This window comes from Microtus oregoni, unplaced genomic scaffold, assembly GCF_018167655.1.
Source record: "Microtus oregoni isolate MIOR12 unplaced genomic scaffold, Mior012 000004F_ref0000308, whole genome shotgun sequence".
In the NCBI taxonomy this organism is placed as follows: domain Eukaryota; kingdom Metazoa; phylum Chordata; class Mammalia; order Rodentia; family Cricetidae; genus Microtus; species Microtus oregoni.
The window spans coordinates 57,128,500-57,144,768 of record NW_024543063.1 but is presented as its reverse complement, the minus strand read 5'-3'; the positions used below and the strand labels follow the sequence as shown (position 1 = coordinate 57,144,768).

The following is a 16,269-nucleotide window of genomic DNA, read 5'->3' as shown; positions in this document are numbered from 1 at the left end:
CTGGGGCCTGAGGTTTCAACATATGACTTGGGGGATGACAGAAATAGTGCGTCCGTAGTCACGTGTGCTCTAGCTGTTTGGTACTGCCTTACTCTCTGCCAAGGTGGGCGGTGAGGTCCAAGAATGGACATGGCCCTAGATGTAAAAGTGAGCAAGCGATCCTGCAGGTGAACCTCACCTGAGAATTTACTCCTCCTTCTCTCTCATCTGAACTGTTTCTTGCTCTCTGCCTAACCTCCCACACCAGGACTGGATTCTTCTGGTCAAACTAACTCCCTACCCTGGGAGCTAAGGAGGGGATTTCCAAATTCTAGTTTTGTTTTTGTTTGTGTATGGCATTCTGGGCCCTGTCTGCAGAATAGAACTTGACAGAACCACCCTGTGGGGACCCAAAGTGTGAAAGAAGAGAGGCTAAGGCAGGCATCTCCCTTGGAGACAATTTCTGCTGCCCATATGACCTTCCAGTTCCTGGGGCCTTTGGAGCCACACAGAAGGTTGGCATAACCAGGACTTGGATTGCTGGAGGAAGATGCTAGGTATAGGGACAAGGAGCCAGTCTCGTCACTCCTGCCGTGCAGAACTGATGCCATCCTCATCTGTAATGGTTCTGAGATGTGTCGGTGTAGCAGCCACCTGGGAACTTTCCACTGCTTGAACTCCACCCTTGAGACTGTGCTGACTGACAGCTCGCCCTGCCCTCATGTAATTCGAAGGTGCAGACAAGTATAGGTCTCTGGTCTGGAGGGACCAGGGAGACGGTAACAGCACCCGGACACGTATGGTGTCTCTCTGACCCCAGCCACTTCCTCTGCATGGTGGGCCCAAGAACTGGGGCTGAGTTCTTAGCTCCAGGGCTCTCTGCTGTGCCAATCAGGCTGAAACCAGGACCCTGGTCCCAAAGGAAGGCCCATCTGGATTCCCTAGGGGTCTCAGTGGAGAGTCTGATCCCCGAGGAGGAAGCAGCTGAATGGCATGTGCTGAGCTGGAAGCCAGATTCCCAGGGCTTCATTGATGGAAATGGTAGGTTGTGGCCCAGGGCTGGCGTGATGCAGAGCCTCTTTCTAGATGGCAATAGCCATACAGAGGGCTGTGAGGTGAGAAACGTCCCTTGCTTGTAGCTCTGAGGCTCAAGCCCAAGGGGTTCCCTTCTTTGGTGATGGGGCTTCCATTCCCTCCTCAGTAAAGTGCCATGATCTTACAAGTTTTGTTTTTGTGTGTATATGTGTCTGTGTGCATGCGTACGCATGTGTGTGTGTGTGTGTGTGTGTGTGTGTGTGTGTGTGTGTGTATGTTTGGTTGTTTGGTTTTGGTTTTATTTATATAGTGTATTACTATGTAGTTAAGATTATTCTTTCTCGGGGGCTGGAGAGATGGCTCAGAGGTTAAGAGCATTGCCTGCTCTTCCAAAGGTCCTGAGTTCAATTCCCAGCAACCACATGGTGGCTCACAACCGTCTGTAATGGGGTCTGGTGCCCTCTTCTGGCCTGCAGGCATACACACAGACAGAATAATGTATACATAATAAATAAATAAATATTTTTTTAAAAAAAAGATTATTCTGTCTCCCTCCCTCTCTTCCCGCCTCCTTTCCTCCCACGCCCTAAGAATTGAACCCAAGGCCTCGTGTATCCTAGGCAAGCACTCAATAGCAGCTATACCTCCAGCCCTGTCTTCAAATTCATTTTTCTGCCTCGGGCTCCTTGCCTGGCTTGAGGTAATGTTTCTACAGGGAACTTTCTCACACCTACACTCTACCAAAGTGTATGGAGCGAAAGGTGTGTCTCACCTGCTCTTCATGCCTCTGTGGATAAAGGGAAAGAATTGCTGGCATCCCCCACTCCACACACACAAGGCACACTTCACCATAGGGACCACGAAGGGGGGAAACGGTAGGTTGCAGCCCAGGCCTGGCCTCACTATTGCAATAGCGCCTTCCCCTCTCAGGACCTCACTTTCCGACCTATGCACCTTACTGCCAGGGCACTTCCAGCTCTGTCAGCCTTTGATTCTTCAGTCTCCACAGCATTAGCCACCCTTGGGGAAGGTGGAAACCCTGGGTTCTCTGTCTTTGCTCTCTGTGGTCTGAGCTTGATGTGAAGAGTTCTGAGGGGACTGGCTGGCCTCTGTGGTGTGAGTTCGTGTGACTTGTCTACCCAAGCTTGAGAAACTAACCCCAGCAACACTTACTCTGCTGAGGTACTTCTGTCCAAGTGACCGTAGCCGTGACTAGAGGTGGCTTTTTGGCCACCCCAGATCCACATTCTTCCTGTTCCTGAGGTTAGCGTTCGATTCCCTTTTATTTCTACCCTTCTTCTCACGGTCTATTCCTATGTCCTCTTTCCAGAGTCACCACAGGGTCAGAGCTTCTCATCTTGAGCCTCCTAGCTGGCCCTTAGCAGAAGGAAGGAAGATAGAAACACCCTTAATCAAATGAGGACACAAGGTCCTGTGTTTCCCAACCCCGCAGCTCATGCACCCTTACACAAGCCTGGGGCCTGGGGCAAGAGAGGAGCCAGTGGGGCAGTAGCCAGAAGCCTGTGGTGCACACTTATCCCCTCTCACATCCTCCTTTCCTTCTTTGAACCCAGCACTGGGCTGGGCATGGGGTGATGCAGAGGAAATAACAGCAATGACAAGCAGGTTTTTTTTCGCACAACAGGGTGTCAGACTGGGCAGACCTCACAGCAGCCTGACCAAGGGCCTGGAATTGTGAGCCAATGATAGGCACCACTGCCCACGCCTGCCACATTCATGGCACTGGGCTACTGACATTTGTATCTGTCTTCAGCTTAGCTGATGGTCTCACCTCCCTGGAGAGGCCTGATGCCTTGCCTTCCCTTAACGAGACCGTCACAGAGCAGTGACTGGCAGGGATGTCCCCAAGACTGTATCTTCTCCTGGCAGGGCCAGTCACCCACATCCCGATATAGAGTCAGGCCTTCTCACGAACCACTCTTTTGCCTCTCTTCTGTGACTACCCCATCCTGTTTGCTTGACCTCTTAATAAACAACCCCATAAAGACCGCTTCTAGGAAGCTGACCTAGGACATCCCCAGTTTGCAGACTGAGACTCCAGGAAGCTGAGTAACCCATGGAGTCACACAGATGGTGCCTAACATACAAAATTCCAGGCCAGTATCAAATGATCAAATTGTGTACTGTAATATGTATAATCAAAATAGTAACTGAAAGATTATTGTGATATTCATAAGAAATAGCAAATACCACCATATGAGAAAAGGACACGGTCAAGTAGGCCGCATGAAATGTGAAGTCCTTAAGTGACTCAGCCTTCCAAGAGCCAGGCATGGGCCCATGCCTATGATCTCAGCCAAGAAGGCTGAGGCAGGAGGATCTTGAGTGTGAGGATAGCCTGGCCTTCTTAATGAGAATGCCTCAAACAAAACAAAACTAAACTAAATAAATAAAAGAAAAAGCAAAAGTTCAAGAAAATATCACACACAACTGTGTACTATAATAATTTAAAAATTCTGATAAAATGAGAAATTACTTAAAAGAGAAATTGCTAGACATTAATTAAAAATGAGTGGAAAACAATCAATACAATGAGAAACATTTTTAAAAAGATTTGTGTGTGTATTGTGTTGTGTGTATGTATGTGTGTCTGAGTGGTGCACACACATCCTGATAAGAGGGTGCCGAATCAACAGAGACTGGGGTTACAGGTGATTGTGAGCCACCTGCAGCGGGTGCTGGGAATTGACCCTGGGTCCTCTGAAAGAGAAACCAGTGCTCTTAACAACTGAACCATCTCTCCAACCCTACAATGAAAACCATTTTAAAGTTATCAAGTTAGCTTTTGAAAGTGTGCCTATAATCCAGGTACTCAGGAGGCCAAGGCAAGAGCATCATGAGGCCAAAAAGATCCTGTCTCAAAACAAACTCTAAAAAGATGATTTGGGCCAGGCGGTGGTAGTGCACACCTTTAATCCCAGCACTCGGGAGGCAGAGACAGGTGGATCTCTGTGAGTCTGAGGCCAGCCTGGTCTACAGGAGCTAGTTCTAGGACAGGCTCCAAAGCTACACAGGGAAACCCTGTCTCCAAAAACCAAAACGAAAACAAACAAAAGAGATGGCTTTGTCATTTTGGAAGGATTTTTTGCTTGTTGGAGTCAGGCAGAATGGAAGCTAGGTATGGTGGCATAGATCATCAGGTGACAAATAGTGGTGCCAAGTTTAGGCAAAGGCCGTGGAGAACACCAGATTCTGGAATGTACTTGGATAATTAAGCCACGTGGGCTGTGAGGCTTGCCGCTTCCCTTACCTGAAGGAGGGAGCATGGTGGACTGGTTTAGAAGGGTGGGCATGAGCATGGTCTGGGACTTGGAAATATTGAAACCCGTAGAAGGCATCAAAATGAGTGTGAGGACTCTCCGTTCATTTGCTGGCAGGACACCAAGGCTGATCCCACGGCTTGGATGTTTCAATGAGCACAGATGTGCGACTGTCTCTGTGGTGTGTTGGTTAGTGTCCTTTGAATAGATGCACGGGAGTGGTATCACCTCCATGCTGGTTACCATGGTTGCTACATCACTCTACACTCGCACAGCAGGTAATCAGCTTCCCTGTCACTGTACATATGGCTGTCTGTTTGCTGATGATAGCCATTCTGACTAGGGCCAGACAGAATCTCAGTGTAGGTTTTTGTTGTTGTTGTTTTTAAAGATGTATTTATGTGCGTCGCTTTTCTTCTTTTTCTTTCTTGTTGTAATAAGGGCAGCAGGGCTGCGTCCCCGGCACCCGGCCGCCCCCAAGGCTAGCTTTACTCGAAATAATTACACGGAAACTGTATTCTTTTAAACACCGCTTGGCCCATTTCTATCTAGCCTCTTCTAGGCTAGCTCTCGCACCTGGACTAGCCCATTTCTAATAATCTGCTGTAGCCCACCAGCTGGCTTACCAGGAATGATCTTAACCTCCGTCTGTCTGGAGTGGGAGAATCATGGCGACTCCTTGACTCAGCTTCTTTCTCCCAGAATTCTGTTCTGTTTACTCCACCCACCTAAGGGTGGGCCTATCAAATGGGCCTAGCAGTTTCTTTATTGCTTAACCAATGAAATAAACAGATTGATATATGACACTCCCCCATCACTTTCTTTCTTTCTTTTGCCTGCATGTATGCTTCTCTGAGGGTTCTAGATACTCTGGAACTAGAGTTACAGACAGTTGTGAGCTGCCATGCAGGTGTTGGGAATTGAACCCCGGTCTTCTGGAAGACCTACTGGTGTTCTTAATCACTGAGCTGTCTGTCCAGTCCTCGGTGTAGGGTTTTGTTTTGTTTTGGTTTTTGGTTTGTTTTGTTTTTCTTTTTTCTTTTTGTCTTTTTGTTTTTTGAGACTGGGTTACTCTGTATGGCCCTGACTGTCCTGGAACTCACCCTGTAGAGCAGGTGGGCCTCGAACTCCGAGAGATCCACCTGCCTCTGCCTCTGCTGGGATTAAAGGTGTGTGCCACCTGGCTTCGGTGTAATTTTTTTTTAATTGAGAAATGCACCTTTATTGCCATGCAGACTCTCAGGCAACAAAAACACTCATTATGGGAGCATGAAAGAAATCAAAAGACCCAGAGCTATCTGCCTCTGTTTTTCCTGCAATACAGCGTCAGTCATAAACACACAGCACAGATAATGACCTTCCAAGGCACTTTGGGACATAGCATTTTTTAATTGTTTTTACTGAGCTATTTATTTTTCTCCGCTTCCCTCCCTTCCTCCCCACCTTCTACCCTCTCCCATGATCCCCACGCTCCTAATTTACTTAGGAGATCTTGTCTCTTTCTACTTCCCATGTAGATTAGATTTATATATGTCTCTCTTAGGGTCCTCTTTGTTGTCTAGGTTTTCTGGGATTGTGAATTGTAGGCTGGTTTTTCTTTGTTTTATGTCTAAAGCTACTTATGAGTGAGTACATATGATAACTGTCTTTCTGGGTCTGGGTTACCTCACTCAACATGATGTTTTCTAGACCTATCCATTTGCCTGCAAATTAGTACTCCATTGTGTAATCGTACCACATCGTCTTTATTCATTCTTCAGTTGAGGGGCATTTAGGTTGTTTCCAGGTTCTGGCAATGACAAATAATGCTGCTATGAACATAGTTGAGCACATATCCTTGTGGCACGATTGAGCATCCTTTGGGTATATACCCAAAAGTGGTATTGCTGGGTCTTGAGGAAGGTTGTTTCCTAATTTTCCTTGTGTAGTTTCAACTAGCATTTCTCTGCTGGTTAAGGATGTTGAACAGTTTTTCACGTGCTTATTGGACATCTGAACTTCATCTCTTGGTCAAAGTTCATAATAGACTCAATAAATTACCTTCATGAGAAATAAACAATTTTGAATGGAATATTGAGAATTAAAAGAGGTAACCCCATAGGGTATTTGCGTAGAGTCCAGCAAATATTCACCATACTGTTTATGCACACTTGCCAACCTCATTTCCAAAGAAAATGTAGTGTCTTTTGTCTCTCTCTCTCTTTCACACACACACACACACACACACACACACACACACACACGTTACAAGTAAAATAAAGTGTTTTCTCTATTGAATTATTTTTTGGCTTAAATAGTCATTCCTAGTCAGTCCAAATTCTTATCTTCACCACTGCCTACATATTTCCATTTTAGGATGTCAGTGTTTAGTGGACTTTCATTTTTTATAAGCATCAGCAATCATTTCCTGTGCTTACCATCATTCCCGTCTTTATGCATTCTTTTGTTTCTGTCTGTTGTTTGTCCTTTGTCCTGGAACTCACTATGTAGACCAGGCTGTACTCGAACTCATAGAGATCCACCTGCTTCTGCCTCATGAGTGCTCGGATTAAAGGGGTCAGTCACCACTCCTGGCTGATTTCCTAGTTTTTTTAAAGTTGATGATTATATGATTTTAAAGTCAAGATGTACATATTAAAATGTATATGATTTCAGGGCTGACTATCTAGTATTGGATAATGGATAACCAGTTGTGGGGTTCATCCCTAATTCTCCCTGTCATACTTAGGGTTTTATTGTTGTGAAGAGACACAATGACCACAACAACTCTTATGAAGAAGCTGGGACTGGTTTACAATTCAGAGGTTTAGGCCATTAGCATCATGGCAGGAAACATGATGGCATATAAGCAGACATGGTGCTGGAGAGGTAGCTGAGAGTTCTACATCTGGATCCATAGGCAGCAGGAAGAAAGAGTGACAGTGGGCCTGGCTTGAGCATTTGAAACTTTAAAGCCCACCCCCAGCGACACACTTCCTCAAACAAGGCCACACCTCCTCCAACAAGGCCCCGCCCACTAATAATGCTACTCCCTATGAGCCTATGGAGGCATTATCATTCAAACCACCACACTCCACTCTCGGCATTTCTTCATTGCCCACAGGTCTTTGTCTATGTCCCTGTGAGATTCCCCACTTCCATGTTGTCATGTCTGTTGGTGCCGTAACTTGTTTAGGTCTTGTTTAGCAGTCATGTTGTCAAGGTATCACGGGTGTCATTTCTAGGGGACACAGTCTCTTACAGTCTTTCTTCCCCTCTTAGTCACTGCTCTACTGCTGTGAGGACACACTGTAAGCTAGGCAATTCTTACAAAGGAAAGCATTTAATTGGAGGCTTGTTTACAGTTCTAGAGGGTTAGTCCATGGTTATCATGATGGGAAGTGGGTCAGCATGCCACTGTAGCTGGAGTTGAAAACCTATGTCCTGATCTACTGGGAGGGTGGGGACTGGGGTTGGTATAGGCTTTTGAAACCTCAAAGCCCACCCCCAATGTCACACACACTCCAACAACAATGCACCTTGCAATCCTTTTAAAACAATTCCACTAACTGGGAACCAAACATTCAAGCTCTTCTCATTCAAACCACCACAGCCTTCTTATTCACACACACACACACACACACACACACACACACACACACACACACTAGTGTATCTCACAGCGACAGAGCTACAAAGCATAGGCTAAGAGAAAGAGCATTTGGCTAAGGAATTATATCCTTGACCTCCAGCCGAGGCACATGTGTAGGTAGTCAGGTGTGAACCAAAGTACATAAAGGTGAAGCTGGGGACTGGGAGGGGCCACAGGCTTTTATGACATCCTCCAAAAGAAAAAGGAACCCCAGACTCACCCATCAACGGAGGACAGGTAAGTTTATTTCTCAGCCATCCACTTCAGGGAGTAGCACTAACCCTTGAGGTCTATGGCCATGTGACTTGGGAGTGTGGTAATTACTTGTAATGATAATTTACAGAGCTTTTCCCTGGAGCTCTTTTAATAGCCCTCTATTCACAAATATAAAACACACCCAAACATGTGTTTGCTTTCCCCTAAATACTGTCATTGCTTGTCCTTGGCCATATTCTCGGTGTAGCTCCAGGGGATCTGATACCCTCTTCTGATATCCAAGAGCACCCCATGTGCATGTGCACGCACGCACACACACACACACACACACACACACACACACACATATGTACCACATACATGTAAATAAAAAGCAAAATGAATTTTTAATAGGTGTTCTTTACTTGGCTGTGTGGCAAATCCCATTGATTAGTGAGTTTTAAGTAAACATGAAGCTCATTTGGACTCTATTCCATTCCTTTGGTCAATTTTTTCTGTTTTTAACCCAAGTTCCTTACAGTGGCAGCCACTATAGAAGATATTTAACTGTGTTTAAAAGCTTTCCCCACATAACTGCCTGCCTATCCCTGAAACGGTCTTTTGATAAAATTGCCTTCAGTTTTTCTGTTTTGTGTGTTCCCGTGCATTGACCCCGGGTCTTGTGTTTGCTAAATACATGTGTACGTGCTGTACACTGGACTGCCGCTGAGCCCTTAACTACCCAGCTCTAACTGAAAATGCCTGCTGCTGTTATATTTACATCCTATAGCCACACATCTGTTTGCTTTTTTTTTTTTTTATCCAAATGACTCTTCTTGCCATCTCATCAAGGACTCTGGGGTGTCCTGATGGACTTCAAGTGGCATTGCGTTCTGCCTGATCTCACTGTAGAGATTTTTTTCCCTTCTGCTTTCTGTGGTTACAGGCAGGTGTGTCTTAGACTGTGACTGTAACAGAATATCACAGTCTGGGTCTCAACTGTTGCTCACACTCTCAGAAGCTGGAAAGACCCAGATCTGAGAGCCAGCACATCTGTTGTCTGGTGATGGCTCCCATCCACCTGCTATGTTTCCATGGGGGAGAAAGAGACAGTGGCTTCCTGCATCTTCTTATAGGGACACTGGAAGTTCCACCTCATAGCATCGGTGCATCTGAGTAGCCCCATCTCTGAGCCTGCTCGCTGGTGTTTCCATGGCACCACGTGCACTCGGGAGAACATTAACTTGGTACCACAGTAAGATGTACTACCATGCTCAGGCTTCACTGCCTGCTCTTCTTTTAGACAGGGTCTACGCAGCCCAGGCTGATCTTGAACTCACTCTGTAACTGAGGATAATTTTGAACTCCTGACCCTGCTGCGTTCACCTTGCAAGTGCTAGATTACACACGCCCATGCATCACCATGCCCAGCCCTTTCTGACGATTAAAAATGAGAAAGTAAAGCTTTAAAGTAATGAGAAAGAAGGGTACAAGGCTGACCTCCTGGGGACTTTGTGAGAGAGGGTGGAGGCTGGCGATTATGGTGAGGATTATTCCACTGTTGAGCAAATCAATGAGCCGGATTTAGCTGTGGAATCGTTATGAAACCCAGGCTCTGAGTTTAGGAGGACGTGTGTGTGTGTGTGTGTGTGTGTGTGTGTGTGTGTGTGTGTGTACGTGTGTGTGTGTGTGTGTGTACGTGTGTGTACGTGTGTGTGTGTGTGTGTACATCCTCCGTTCTTGATCCGGTAGGATGGCACCAGGAAGGCTGTGCCAACTCTAGCAACATATAGAAACTTGGTTGGGAAGAACTCAATTGGTTTGTGAGGGTGGAGGACTTCTGTGGGCCGTGTCCTCAGAGATATCTCTCAGGCAGGGGCAGGGGCAGGAACCAGAGTTCTTGACATAGCAGTGTTCCTCTCGGCCTGGAAGAGGAGGAGAGCATCATGTCTTCTCTCCCTTTAGCACCTGCACTATGGAAACAGGACACAAACTGAAGGGCTTCAGACAAGGCCAAGACACTCCAGAGAGCCTCTGTGTGGGAACGCTGGACCATCTATCATGATCCAAGAAGCCAGGTAGGTGTTTTTTTTTTTTTCTCTTCTCTCTTTTCCTTTCTCCTCCCGTCCATTCCTCCTCATCCCTCCTATGGCCACGACTGTCAACCCCCACACCCCTGTGCCACCAGTCAGCTGTACCCTTTTGCTGCCATGCATGGTAACCAGGAGTGGCCTACAAGTTCTAGTGGTGTGGGCAGTCCAGACTCTAGGGTGCCAAAGATCTCTGGGCAGGTCTGACAGACATAGCACTTACAGCTCCACGCCCTGAGAACTAGAGCATCAGAAGCCAGAGACTTAGAATTCTATGTATTCTGGGTAGAGGCTTTGACTCTGGGCTTGGTCACTGGGTGCTAGGCAGGATCTGATGGGCTGTTCTTGCACTGATGAGGGCACCTACCATGGAATCAGAAATTTGGCTGTGTTCATAAAGCATAGCACAAGGAGGAGAGGTTAGCTAGTCTTAATGGGAGGTCACTGTGGGGGCGCTGTCTCTAACATCCAGGAGGAAACTGTGGCCCATGTTTTTCACCCTGTTCATACTGCCATCAGGAGGGAAGGTTTTGCCATTTCACAGGTCTCAGGTTGGGGTGCTTGCCATGTCCATGCCAATAACACACGTTCACCCAAGATTGCCTCCACTCCCCACAACAGACAGAGAAGACCCTAGCTCAAAGTCACACTGTGAGTGTATCAGCCCGGTCCCGCTGCGGTAACAAATAGCTTGCCCCAAAACAGCGTTTCCCCCCTTCCTTTCTGGCTGTTGTGAATGGAGGGGAGCTCTGGTCCACAAAATTGTCCTTTGGCCCACACTCAGGTTAAAGGAGTAGCCATGATCTGAAAAGGCACAGGGTGAGTCACATACTGGCTCGTGAAACATCTGCACAAATGTGACCTGTGTAATATTTAACAGTTTACCAGACAAACAGAGCTTCACAGCCACACCCAAATGCAAAGGGATGGTTCCTTATTGATACCATCAAGGGCCCAGAAAGGGGGAAGCAGGGTGTCTGTAAATGTCCCCGAGCCCTACCACAGAGAATTAGTATTAAACTGTGCCAGAAATTATCTCCTAACTCTGGGCCGTGAATCATTTTGCCAAAACCATGTCCCAGAGGTTGTTTCCACAGAAGTCACAATGTCTCTTATGGTGAGATATGCCCCATCTGCCAGCGTTGGTTGTTTAAAGAGTTTGGTGTCTTATCTCAAGAGGTGGGACACCTATGGCAAAACAAAGGCTCCATGTCAGGCTGACGTGAGGATACGGATAAGGAACTGCCCAGCATCATCTGTCCAGACCTCCTTCTCATTTGTCACCCGCTGCCCTGGGCGATTCTTCCCAAGCAGTGTAGCTGCCGGACAGCCTAGCCCAGTAAGGAAGCCATGCCCTTGTTCCCGGGACATCCTTTGAACAAAATCACACAAAGCTCTTATCTCATGCTACCCAAGGCTCTAAGGCTTTAGAAGTTCACTGGCCTGGGAGCCAAAAAAAAAATCTTTGTTCTGATCCTGCCTCTGCCGCGAACTTGGTATGTGACCTTGGGTGCTTCCTTCTCTCTTCCTTGGCCTGAATCTCCTCCAGAGACAATGGTCCCTGCCTAAGGATCATGTATGTGAGCACATTACGTGACTTGTAAGCTCTGGGGCAAGTCTTAGATGTCTGATGGAGGAGAGGAGCCTGGAAGGAGCCCCCACTGAGTACCCAGGATATTCAATGGGGGTAGAAAGGCCAGGTCCCGGGTGGGCCTCCCACTCTTTCTAGAGTTAGAGGTGTTAGCTCTGCAAATTGAGGATTAGCTAATCTATGATAATATACTCAGAGAATACCATGCCTAACACAGTATGTACTTCATTAGTGTTGATGGAGAAATATACCCCATTTTATTCCATCATATAGACCACCATTTAATTAGCTCATCCTCCAACTGTTTGCCATTCATGTTGCTTCTGACTTTTAATTATTATTAATAATCGTGCCATGAACCGTTTTATAATTTAAAATGTTGTGTATCCATGATGGCTTCCAACTCATATGGATTTACTAGATAGAAACCACGGCTCATTATTTTAGGCTTCTGCTTTGTGAATGCCCTTTGGTGATGTGGGATTCCCCTTTGTATGCTGTGAATACGGTTGGTTAATGAATAAAAAAAAAAAACCTGACTTGGCCTGATAGGGTAGAACAGAGATAGGTGGGGAAAACTAAACTAAATGCAGGGAGAAGGAGAACAGATTCAGAGAGAAGCCGTGAAGCCCCACCAGAGACAGACGCTGGTTGGAATCTTGCCGGTAAGTCACAGCCACATGGTGATACACGGATTACTAGAAATGGGTTAAATTAAGGTGTACGAGTTAGCCAATAAGAAGTTAGAGCTAATGGGCTGAGCAGTGTTTTAAATAATATAGTTTCTGTGTGGTTATTTTGGTTCTGGGCTGCCGGGACAAACAAGCGGCCTCCTTACTGCACTTGCCATCTATGGGAACTCTTCCCGGCAGGCTCTTTGAAGCTTCCATCTCAAGGTGGAGAGCGGGCTGGAGAGATGGCTCAGCAGTTAAGAGTTCTTGCTGCTTTTCCAGAAGTCCCAGGGTTAGATCCCAACACCCATAGCATGTAGCTAAGAACTGCTTGTAAGTCCAGGGAACACAGTGACCTCTTCTGGACTATACAGGTCACACAGACACATACACATAAATATAAATTAAAACTCCATCTTTGGAAAGAGAGAACTAGCTGAGAGAGAGAGACAGAGACAGAGAGACAGAGAGAGAACGCAGATGGTTTGTAGTAGCTAAGACCCCGGTCCACTTTATGCAGAACTTCTTGAGTGACAGGATTTTGAACCACATAAAAATGTACTTCTCAGGCACATAATAGAGGGCTAAAGGCACAGAGTCCAGGGAAGCTGAGCAATTTCACTCACATGTTCCTCAGCACTGACCTTGACCCCATTACCCAACAGGACTACCCAAGGTCTAGGCATCCTGTTAACATTCCAGCCACCAGAAAGAAGTAAAGGAAAACATCCTCTTGCATCCCATTGACCAACCCCACCCCCATCATATGGCTGTGTCTAATTATTAGGGAGCCTGGGGGGGGTCGAGTCTATTCTGGATAATCAGGGAACAGTTGGGAGTTATAGTTCTAAGAAAGAACAATATTAGTGGGTGACTAGACGTCTCTGTTGTGAGATGAACCCAGACTGAAGCAGCACAGATGGCCCATGGAAACAGCATCCTCAGAGCCTAGTATACTTTAAAGAACTGGTAAACTGTTCTGCTTAGCGTCTGTGTGTGGTGTGTGTGTGTGTGTGTGTGTGTGTGTGTGTGTGTGTTTATAGATCAGGGGAGGGTACAGAAGCAGACCTGTCTCTGAAGCTGATTGTGAGCAGACACATCAGGCTACTTTCTGTTGCTATGATACAATACACTGACGATAGCGAAAGCTGCTCAAGAGTACAGTCCATTATTACTTGGGAGGTTAGGGCGGCAAGAGTGTGATGCCCAAGGGTCCAGTCCATTACATTGGGAGGTCAGGGCGTCAGGAGTGTGATGCCCAAGGGTAGAGTCAATTACACTGGGAGGTCAGGGCGGCAGGACTGTGATGCCCAAGGGTCCAGTCCGTTACATTGGGAGGTCAGGACGGCAGGAGTGTGATGCTGTTGGTCTTATCCACGGTCAGCAAGCAGAGTGATTAACGCCAGTGCTCGGTTCCCTCCCTGCCCTCTAGACAGTCCAGCATCCCCTGCCCAGGGAATTGTTCCATCCACATCAAGATGGGGCCTCCCATATCAATTCATGTAGTGCAGACAATCCTCCACATGTATAGTCAGAGGCCCATCTTCCAGATTGACAGTTAACAGAAATCACCATAGACCACATACCCCAGCCTGCCTGCCCCCCACTCACCCACCCCCAAGCTCACCCGTTTCCCCTCATCTCCACAGGGCCAGCCTCTGATGGACTCTGAGAGTCTCCGACTGAACACTGAGAACTTGTGGACCAGGCTTGTGAGTCTGCTGAGTAAAAACTCAGAATGGCTGAGCGCCAAGGTTAGGTTCTACCTCCCTACCGTGGACCCGGACGGCAGCAAGGCCCTTGACCCCGAGAGCATTGATGTTCAGCTCAGGAGGCTGCACACCCAGAGCCTGGCCACCTGGGAGTCTTTCATCCATAGTCTGTGCATGGAGCTTGACGTGCCTCTAGAGCTGGAGGTACCACTGAGGAGCATCTGGGGCCCAAAAGATGGTAAGGGTCCACACGGGAGGTGCGAGGCTGCCAGCACAGCCTTGTGACCCGCAGAGCTTCAGCCTCCCCGTCCCTGCCCCCACTGACCCATCTGGTCACACAGAGAGGACATAGGATAGCCGTACATTCCAAGTGCCTGCAGTGACCAAGAGACTTCCTTCTGCGGTGCAGTCAGAAGACCTCAGTGCCTACTAATAAGCAGGGAGGTTGACTATCCCATTTGGTATCATCTTGAGCGTCGCACTGAGGAGGAGCATGAGATACTGAGGGACAAGGAGTCCTTGGATAGAAAGTGAGACCCCCACCCATGAGCTCTATTAGTGTAGAGGCGGGGACACATACTCACATATGCATGAACAGACAGCTCACACAGGCATGTGAGCACGTACACACATATATGTGTGCAGACATGCATCCTCACCGAGATGCACACGTGCACATACACATGTACACTTCTGCATGTTGTTGCATGCAGAGTGCACCACCTGCTTCCCTGAAAGATGACTGGGTGTCAGTTTTTAATCTGTGGAACCTATGGCTGCTCCCAGAACAGATACCACTCAGAGCTATCCGGGCAACCTATATCCTCTTGACACTGTATCCTCTGTATCTATCTCGCATCCCCGGTGACATGTGTCCTGCTATGTTTTACAGAATTCTCTAAGCAGTTAGGAGCTGGTGAGGACAGCCATCCTGAACCCCCGCTTCACCATGGTGAGATCTGGGGTTAGGGCTCAGGGTGGCACCTGTTATGCTCAGTCTCCACCTTAAGCTGGTGGTGGCTAGTGGCCACCATTTCTTCTGCGGCACATGGACTGAGCCCCACTTCCTCCCTCTCTGTGACTTTCAAGGCCTGCCCCCACTGCCTTTTACCAGGAATCTAATTTGGGTTCCCAGGAGAGACTCTGAGTGTGGCTAGCCTCAGCCTTCTAGATCCCCTGTCAGGTATTACCCAGAGAGCCTGTTCTCATGCCCTTGTCCCCTCGTGGAATTCTAGGAAGGCAGGTATTATGTCATGGTGTTGATGTGTATGCTCAAGGACCAGTTACAGGCTCAAACAGGTAACTGAAAGATTCTCAGAGCCTGGCCCTTCCCTGGTGGGCATGGCACTTAGAATGCCCTGCTGTGGGCCTGCTTGCTTTATCCTGGCCCCGAGCCTGAAGCTTCTGGTGAAACCATGGAAATGGCCTTCTCATAATTCCCAGGTGTCCCATACTTCTCTTCCTGGGCCCACTTGTGGAATAGAGCACCCCAAAGCTGCTCCCTGGGTTCCCCTTCTCTCCCCTATGCCCTCATTCCTCTCTTTCCAGGTGTCAAGCGCCCTTTTCAGAGCTATGGGTCCTCACCCCGCCGGAAGCACTGCAGGAAGCAGCAGCTAGGTGAGTTATGGGAGTAGGGATCCCTGCATAAGACTGGGTTTCCCTGAGGTTGATCACAGACATGTGCTGGGCCTTGTTCCTGGCTGAAAAGCTTCTGAGGTCCAGGGGCTTGTTTTCCAAAACTCCAGGAGAGATACTGAAGGTCCTGAATGAGCAGAGGAGGAGAAAGGGTACCTCAAGGGACAGATTTGTCACCTAGGCTCTTCCAGACTGTCCTCAAGGTTATGGGAACATCAGGTGATAACCAGTGTAACCTCAGGCCTGGGCCTTCAGTGGCCATGTTGGAGGGTGAGTGAGGATGGAGGTGATAAAGATGTTCTGGCGAACCCCCAGATAGGAGCTCCTTGGAGACACAGAGTATCTAGGGTAGTCATGGGGAAGAGGATTGGGGAAACTTCCTTCATCCTCTGCCAGTAGTCCAGAATAATCCTTGGCCCAACCCTCACATGCATATATACTTCACCAAC

The 16,269-nt window shown here is 47.7% G+C and overlaps 1 protein-coding gene across 1 annotated transcript in view; it reads left to right on the top strand.

Annotated features, from left to right (window-relative positions):
* The first annotated feature begins 972 nt into the window (after positions 1 to 972).
* The window catches only part of Nlrc5 (NLR family CARD domain containing 5), a 69,095-nt gene continuing 53,798 nt past the window's right edge, over positions 973 to 16,269 (top strand). The window contains exons 1-5 of the mRNA XM_041649997.1: positions 973 to 1,020; positions 10,087 to 10,199; positions 14,123 to 14,423; positions 15,078 to 15,137; positions 15,734 to 15,802. Coding sequence (XP_041505931.1) covers positions 14,135 to 14,423; positions 15,078 to 15,137; positions 15,734 to 15,802 — 418 coding nt within the window. The 5' untranslated portion in view covers positions 973 to 1,020; positions 10,087 to 10,199; positions 14,123 to 14,134. The remainder of the gene's footprint in view (positions 1,021 to 10,086; positions 10,200 to 14,122; positions 14,424 to 15,077; positions 15,138 to 15,733; positions 15,803 to 16,269) is intronic.